The sequence below is a fragment of the Pinus tabuliformis genome, chromosome X (genome assembly GCF_031772625.1).
Source record: "Pinus tabuliformis cultivar Carrire ecotype Pingquan chromosome X, CPIR1, whole genome shotgun sequence".
In the NCBI taxonomy this organism is placed as follows: domain Eukaryota; kingdom Viridiplantae; phylum Streptophyta; class Pinopsida; order Pinales; family Pinaceae; genus Pinus; species Pinus tabuliformis.
The window spans coordinates 199,175,033-199,184,096 of record NC_142308.1 but is presented as its reverse complement, the minus strand read 5'-3'; the positions used below and the strand labels follow the sequence as shown (position 1 = coordinate 199,184,096).

Here is a 9,064-nt window from a genome sequence, read left to right as displayed (position 1 = left end):
CATACATTCTGGCCATAGCCTTAAACCCTATCTAGCACCATTCCCTGAAACCCTCCATCACAGAAACTCGGCTTGAAGAACTCAAGGCACAAACAAGTTCAAAATCAAAAACCAACTGGAAAGCAAAGAAAGAAGTAAGGTTTAGTAAGATGGATGCCTTCCAAAAGCCACATGCCGAATGAAGGGTTCAAATCATCTTCAACGGCCTTACCTACACAGTACAATTCGATAATAAGAACCCAAAACCTTATAAGGATCTTGATTGCCATATGAAAAACCCAGTGATAAAGAGAGGTGGCTTACCTGAGTGGGAGCTGGCCATCCCTCGAAGCGACGGTTGAACCTGCCAATACACCACGTAGTCTCAACAAAAGAAAGTGAAGAATGAACTTAAAATGTCAATACCACGAAATTGAAACACTGCTTACCTCTTGCTACCACGAAATCGACCCTTTCCACCAGGACTTTGGAATCCATGCCATAGCCAGTATACCTATTCTAGAGCGGCTCAAAACCCCATCAGACATCCTTATAAACCACCTCAATGCACTTAGCATTGACAGAGGAATATTATTGTTGAAGTAATAGTGACAAGGGGCTTGCAAAGCACCTGGAGTTTCAAGTAGACACATGACTGAACGATGCACCAGGTCGCAATAGCAGAGCCAAGAGCCAAGCCGGGTCATAAGCGAATGAACGTCCCTCACCGCTGAGAAGACTATTATACTTCCCTGCCAAGTCAGATGCATCAAGACCATAGATCTAGGTAGATCTAATGGCGGATAGAAAGCCAAGTGTATTACCTCGAGACCTTCCTAAGCAGCTGTAGCTAAGGGTAGTAACGTCGAACCTAATAACTAACACAAAGATGAACAAGTATGATAGGAGAGGACCTCCGGGCTGTCCTGCCTTATTGAGGAGGGGTTGGCCTGAGGACAATCAACTCGAGGTGAGTTAATGTAGGTCATAGCACTCTACGTGGAAGCTAAGCATATCAATAGCCACATTAAACTTAAAACTTTAATTAGTTATACAATTAAGCGTTGAAATCACATTAACAATTTTATATGAGTTAACATATGAATGAGTTAGGTCCACAACTAAAGTGATTGCATAGTTACTTTACCATTTTTTTAATTTTTGTTTGGAGATAAGTTTGTTACCAAGATTAAAGAGAATAAGAAAAATATATCGAAATATAAAAGATTGAAATCTTGTTTTGAATGTTTTAGCATACTTATATTAAATATATTTTTTAACTTAAGTATTAATAATTTATTTTTAAAAAATTATCAGAGCATTTAAGAAATTGTTTTGGACATCCTCCCATTTTACTTTTCATTATTTCATAACAAAATTATTTTTGTACTTTGTAGATATTTGTCTTATTAACTACATTCCCGTATAACAAAACAAGTTTCTGTTATCTGATGACAACATATTTCAGCGTCTGTTTCTATAAATGTTCAGCTTAATTACGTATATACCCTTATATTATAAACATGCTTCTCTGTAAAAGTTGTACAATCATGTTATAGCATATTAAAATATTTTTCATACATAGTTTTGCGCATAGATCTAATTCATATTTGGATGGAAATGTCAGTGGCGAGCCCCAAAGAATGGCTCTGCGTGATTCCACCGGCTATTGTGTTGTTTGCCGAGTTTAGAAAGTGCAGGTCAGAAATAATATACAATTCAAGAGACCGATAGGTTTAGTTTATTCTCCACGTGATAACTTGGGGCAACCTTCTATTGACAAAGTCGCTCAATCCGTGGGGCCCTTCTCTAAACTACTGCAAGGGAGCTCGGCTTTGTTTATGTGAAAGGCGTATTCTATTTACTTCCCTTTTTTTCGAAATAGAGGATTCCATATTTTTTTAAAGGATTACATAATAACTTATTTGGATAGATTATGAATATTATTTCTTCAAAATGTATTTTTAAATATATAAATAAATTAGATTTTATACTTTTTTAAAAATTATATAATAATTTAATTTATTTTTTTTATTTTTTTTGTAAGTTTAGGTGGTTCTTTTTCTATTTACATGTCGCAAACTAAGAACATATACATGACATAGGTGGCCACAGCTTACCCAGTGGGAAACCAAGCTATGAACCACCTAAAAACAATATAAGCCATCCAAAATTGGTATGTTTGTAGCCTTTCTAGCCATGCTATGTAAACAATACAATTAGAAATAGAGTTTTTATCTATTGTTCCTATAGACATTCAGAAATATAAAATATACTATCCGCTAAAAAAGAGCACACTGCTAAGCTGAAAACAGAATTAGGCTAAGTTAACTCATCCTGATCTCCCTGGTCGGTTTCCACCGTTGCTGGGTTCGCTGCTGAACCCCTATGCACAGGTCCCCTGTTTGCTACTCCTGAGGTGTTTCTCTCAATACGGTCCAATCTCATGTCTTGCCTGCAGAGCTGAAATTGTATGGTCTCCAGGTCTTTCTTATAATTAGGCATGTCTCTTGTTATTAGGGCCATGCCTACAGAAACCTGCTCTACTATCTTGCATATAAGCTTCTTCATAAGCCAATACAGGTGCAAAGTTTACTTGTACTGAGCCATTCGACCCCTTGTGTTACCCGGGTCAGAAACCATACCCCTCCACTCTTCCAAATCCTCCTCAGACTCCTCCTTCACTTCCGCTTCCATGTCTTCAATAATTTCTCTTATGCCTTCATTTGTATTTCTCATGTAATCTGTGGTTGCTCCCTGAATGGTTTCGTTCATCGAACGGCAGCACCACTTTTTACTCGGGGTGCTACTATTCTGCGGTTCTAGGCGGTTGCTTGTTTGTCCTTGGCGACCGTGACTACGCCCTCAACCCCTTCTGCGACTTGCTCGAGCCATCTCCCTGCTGCCTTCTATCTGTTCACAAGATGAGTAGTAATGTGTTAAAATAAAATCCTCACCAGTCCAAGTGCCCATCCACTCTGGGTTAGGCTGTTCATGGGTACACTTGCCTATACCCAGATCACCCGGAGGACTATCCCTGCCCCTCCCTCTGTTTCTCATTGCTTTTCCTTCACGCAGATTTTTGTGATCTGCATCTCTCATATCTGCCCACTCCCCTACTGGAATTCGCCCTTCCCCATCCCGGTTATTCCGCAGCATGGTAAAGCCCTTAGCCATGATCCCAGCTACCCTTTCAGCATTGTCAGAGGTCTCCTCCTGGGGAGGCAGTAACGGCTTACAAGGGTTCCCTATCGGGTTTCCTTCACAGTCCCTTTTCCTTATGCTCTTCTCGTTGGCTTCCTTTAAGCGACTGCTATGTCTGATGCCTTTACCCCAACTTTCCGTCCTCATATCCTCTCTGTTATTGTCACAAGGTCTATACTCCTGCTTCCCCCCTTTTTCATTGCTTATTCCTTTACCCTTCTCCTGGTTCCAGTCCCAGCGCTCAGGCTCTGTCATGATCTAAGGTCTAGACTGTTCACTCTTCCTATTCCCCTTGACAGGACCCTGTTCGTCCTCCCTTCCTCTGTTTTTAACCCCCCCAGCATACTACCAACGGTGGAAACAATAACAGGAGGGTAGCAATTTACATACCCGGTAGCACGATCCTTGTTTGCTGGTGTAGGATGTGGCTCCCTTGTCCCGCTCCTTCCACGCTTCCCTCTCCTTCTATCCTTCCTCTTTGCTCTACTCCTTCTATACTTCCGCATACCACCACCCTACTATCTCGTCGTGCCGTCATCACCATCCTTCCCCCCACTCTCTGACCTGACATTCCTTCTGCCATCTTTCATTACCAAACGGCGGTGCCTTTCTACATACCTCTGAGCTCTCATGCGAGCTATATTTACCTGTCCTTGTTCCATCATTCCTTTGACACCGTCATTATGGTGCATTACCTTAACCGTCACCCCGATCAGGGGTTTATTGTACTCCTTTTGGTTTCTCTTAGGCCTTGTCATCATCCTTCGCTAATATATCCCTTAGTGGAGACAATCGTGTATCATTTGGGTGTATGGGCCAGGTTTTTTCCAGGTTGCCCAATTGCAGTTCGCTTCCCCAGTTGGCAAGGAAATCAGCTGCCTTGTTGCCGTCCCTTTTAACATGCTTGATTATGATGTATTCGAATCGGTTCATAATTTCACCCATCTCCTGTATGAGACTCGCAGTTCTCCAGCTGTGACTAATCTTTTCCCAATTCGTTATAGTATGCAGCGTCCTCATCAAATTGATGGACATTAGGGAATCCCCTTCCACCTCTAGTTTGTTATACCCCAGCTTAACCGCAATTTTAAATCCCTGTCTAGCCGCCATTAGCTCTACTTCGTTGTTGCTCAGTCTGCCTCCGTAGGCTGCATATATCAGCCTGGTCTTGCCTTGACTATCTCTGAAGATGTCGCCCATCCCTGCATTGCCTGGATTACCTTTGGAAGCGCCATCAAAGTTCAGTTTGATGAAACCTTCTGTTGGTCTACTATACCTCTAGGCCTGTACCCCTTGTGTGCTTGTTCTTTTCCAACCCTTTTCTCTTACCATCTCTTTTGTTAAATTTAGCTGTCTCAAGATCCTGGTTTCTTGTATCGAGGTATTCCAGTCCTCCTGCTACCATTCCTCTACCAGTATGGTTTCCCTTATGTGCTCTACTATTCTTCCCCAAACCTTCTCCGCTATTAGTGCTTCATTCTTAAATATCCTTCGATTTCTTTCCTTCCATATCATCCATAGAGTGAAACCCATTGCTAGCCCCCAGGCTCTATTAAGGACTGGGCTGGTAAAATGTCCATGGCCCCATTGTTGCACCGTCTCTTTTATACTTTGCAAGTTTCTATTCGTTCTTCCAAAGATGCCAAGGATGGCATTCCATTGGCTTCTCGTGCATTGATAAGAATTTAGTAAATGCTCTATGTTTTCATTTTCTGACTTACAGAGTTCACAGCGAGCAAGACCCTGCATGCCTCTTTTTTGAATTTGATCCCATGTTAGTATTCGACCCTTGTAGGTTAACCAAAGAAAGTATGCCACTTTCGGCCACCACTTTCTTTCCCATATTTGTTTCCACAGGTGCTGATTACCTTCCTGATCCATTTTAGTCTTCAGGTCATATGCCTCCTTTACCGTGAAGCTTCCTTTCATGGTGTGGCCCCTTCGTAGGATATCATTTCCTTCCCTGACCAAAAGCTTACGCGATGCCATTTCCTCCATATAGTGTCTTTTCTGATCCTCTTCAATATTTTGTCCCCATTCATCCGGATTTTTCCATACCCGCCAGTTCTCTTCTCTGTGGTCTGCTTTCCAATAGTCCTTCACTTTATTTAATCCTGCATCTTGTGAAGCCTACTGTATAGTTCCGAGTTCCTGTTTTTCCTGTAGTTTGTCCCATTTTTGCCATGCCTCGTCCCAAATTTTTTCTCTTTGACCATCTCTTATCTCCCAGAAGGCATGATTTGTGATTAGGTCTCTGTTCTCGCTGGCTAGGTTCCAAACATTGGAGCCTCTTCTTTTTTCTATATTCCTCAGGATCTCTTCTAGTTTTACTGGCATATTATACTTCTTGGCCCATATCTTCTTCCAAAGGTCCTCCCCTCCTGACATCCACCTCCACCATAATTTTTCTCCCATGATTTGGTTTATGAGGTATGGGTCCTTCAATCCTAGACCTCCATCTTCCTTTTTTCTGATCAACCCTTGCTAGGACATTAAAGCCCATTTTTTCTGTTGTTGGGCTCCTCCCCATATAAATTTCTTCATTATTTCTACCATTTTATTGCAAGCTCCTTTCAGTGCTGCCATCGCGAGAGTTGGTATATTGGTATGGATTGGAGAACTGCTTTAACAAGGACTATTCTTCCTGCCAGGTTCAAAGACCAGAAAGCCCAGTTATTTATCCTTCTTTGTAACTTCTGTAAGGTGTACTGCCAATTAGCCAGCTTTAAAGAGTTGTTTGACAATTGGATACCTAGGTACTTGGTTGGGAGCTCTTCCACCCGGAAGCCCATCAATCTTGATAGAAAGGCTTTGACTGAGGCTAGTGTGTTAAAAAAGTAAGCACTGGATTTCTCTTTGTTGATCTGAGTACCTGAGGCTTCCATAAACAATTCCAGTATGGATCTAATCCTTTTAACTTTCTTTAATGAAGCCTGGAAAAATAGCGTTATGTCATCCACAAATTGTTGGTGGGTGATAGGGAGATCATTCCCCCATGCCCTGATTCCTTTGATTTTATTCGTCTGCACTTCTTTTTTAATATACCTTCCTAGACCTTTGGCTACTATAATAAAGAGGAAGGGCGAAAGAGGGTCTCCCTGTCTTAGCCCTCTTGAGGCATTGAAGGTGTGCGTCGGGGTCCCATTTAGGAGGATTGAGAAAACCGGTGTGGATATCATTGCTGAGATCCAATCTACACATCTTCTAGAGAACCCAAAAGCTTCCATTACTTGTCTTAGGTATTCCCAATTCAATCTGTCATATGCTTTGGATAAATTGAGTTTGAACATCACCCCTGCCATTTTTTTGGTTTTTAACGAATGTACCACCTCCTAGGATACAATCAATCCATCTAGAATCTGTCTTCCCTCAACAAAGCCGATTTTTTCAGCTGATATGATGCTAGATAAAACCAGTTCCAGTCTCTTAGCAATTATTGTAGAAATAATTTTGTAAATAACATTGCATAGAGCAATCAGTCTGAAACCCTTGGGTTCATCAGACTGAGCAGATTTAGGGATGAGGGTGAGGAGAGTAGTGTTGAGACCAGTACATACCTTTTGGTTCCTCCTGGATTCTTCTGCCACTGCTATGATGTCCTTGCCAATAAAATTCCAAGCTGCTTGGTAAAATTCTGCTATGAAGCCATCTGGTCCCGGGGCCTTGTTTTTCTTGAGCCCTTTTACCACTTCCTCTACTTCATCTATCGTGACTGCTCTCATTATGGCAAGATTTTGTTCTCTAGATATTTTCCTTAGGATCTCATGACATATTCGACGGATAGCCTCCTGTCTATCCACTTGAGGTTTCGTTAGGAGACTTTTGTAGTAATTCACCAAGGTCTCCATTTCCTCATGTTGGGTTTTCCTTTTCCCTACTTCATTCTTCAAAGAGAAGACTGTATTGCTCTGCCGATGTTGGATCATTGCTTTGTGGAAAAATCTAGTTTTTTTTTTGCCTTCTTACAACCAATTCACTCTTGACTTTTGCCTCCACAATATTTCTTCTTGCTTCCTTCGTTACTCTAGTTGACTGATTATTCTGCCTTCTTCCACTTCTAGGTCTTGGCTTCTCCCATCTCTTATGATTTCTTGTTGTATTGCTTCCATCTTCTAAGTCAGTTGTTGTTGTTTCCTTAGGATGTTTCCAAATTCCTGTTGATTCCATCTCTTAATGTTTTGCTTTAGTTCCTTTAGCTTACGTTGAAACATGTGCATTCTATTTCTACCCCTTTGTTCACTCTTTGTCCACCATTCCTCCATTTTTCTAATGAGTTTTGGGTCCCTAAGCCAAAATGTTTCAAATCTGAAGGTCCACATTTTAGGGCTTGCTTTAAGATCAATCTCCAATCTTACTAGCCAATGGTTTGATCCCATTCCTAGGAGTATCATTGCCTCCATAAAAATTTCTCCGCTTGCTATCTCTTTCGATATTAAGAACCTGTCTAGTCTAGATGCAATTTGATGTCTACCTCCTCTTCTGTTGTTCCAAGTATAAACTCCATTGATTGTTTAAAGATCCACCATTCTTTGATTATTTATGAAATCTCCAAACATTTCCATACTCGCATCCTCCCTACGTATTCCACCTCTTTTTTCGTTTAAATATTTTATCATACTAAAGTCTCCTCCTATTATCTAGCGGGTATTCTGATACAAACTTCTCACTTTTATCATGTTATCCATGAAATTTTCCCTCTCTCCTGTTATGTGTGGACCGTAAACTCCTGTGAGCAGAATCCATTCTTGTGATCCCAAATTGCTGAATTTACCTGATAGTATTCGTGGCATGCTGATCCAATCATCAAATCAGACTTCCTCTAGGTTCCAAAGAATTTCCATACCTCCTGCGCTTCCTACAACATCTTGACCTACTACTTCATACCTGGGTTTGAAGTTCCCCATAATCTCTTTCATTTTTTTTCTCACTAATCTTAGTTTCTTGTAATAGCATAACACTGGGTTTGTCTTTTTTCAATCTGTCTTTCAGATATCTCTGTTTCCCCTTACTATTCAGACCCCTTATATTCCAGGTCGTGATTATCATTTCAATAGTTTGGTGGGTTGGTGAAACACCTCCGATAATGGCACCACTCGGCCTGAGTTAACTAGCATCTCCCCTACCATTTGTATGGATTCACTCATAGGTCTTCTGCCTCATTTTTTTTCCTACTTTGCCTGTTGCTCCCATCTCCGATCCTTGACCCCCTTGTGATCCAAGATGCTCTGGTTGAGGTGCCACCAACGTACCTTTTTTCAATTTGTACTATTGGAACATTTCCTTGTAGAGTTGTTTCTGGTCTTCTGGTATGAATCTTTCATCCAGATGTCGCCACTCCTGTAATAATCTTTTCTTTACTTATTCCTCTTCACTGTATTTTTCCTTTTGAGTGTCTATCTCCATTTGAGTTTGCTCTGTTTGTTCCTTGCTGGTTTCCACCTCCCTCTCTTCTTCTGTGATTTCCATTACTTGCTCCTTTCCTTTGTCTTCTTGGTATGATTCTTTTGGCTCTTCCTCATTTTCTTCTATTGTTCCTTCCATTTCTTCCTCTTGTAGAACTGCATATTTATTTTGGTTTTCCTTCTCCTTTTCCTTCAATGGTTGTTTATGGTTGTCTGGTGTTTTCTGATTCTTTTTCCTTCTTTGGACTTCCTGGAATCCCTCTTCCTTTTCTTTGCTTGATTCTTTTGTCTTTTCATTTCCTGGGAAATTCTCTGAGGTATTCAGTGGGCAGGATCTAATAAGATGGCCATATTCATGACACCTCCTGCATCGGAACGGTATATTCTCATAATCGATGGGTTGTTGCCATACTTCATCATGGTATTCTACTTCTATGCAATTAGGGAGGGGATTAGTGATGTTCATGTACACGCATATC

The 9,064-nt window shown here is 41.1% G+C and overlaps 1 protein-coding gene across 1 annotated transcript; it reads right to left on the bottom strand.

Moving 5' to 3' along the window:
* Positions 1 to 3,927: 3,927 nt before the first annotated feature.
* On the bottom strand, positions 3,928 to 4,383 carry LOC149139073 (uncharacterized). Its single transcript, XM_089450581.1, has one exon. It carries the CDS (start codon positions 4,381 to 4,383, stop codon positions 3,928 to 3,930), a length of 456 nt encoding a protein of 151 aa, XP_089306707.1.
* Between the last annotated feature and the right edge of the window lie 4,681 nt (positions 4,384 to 9,064).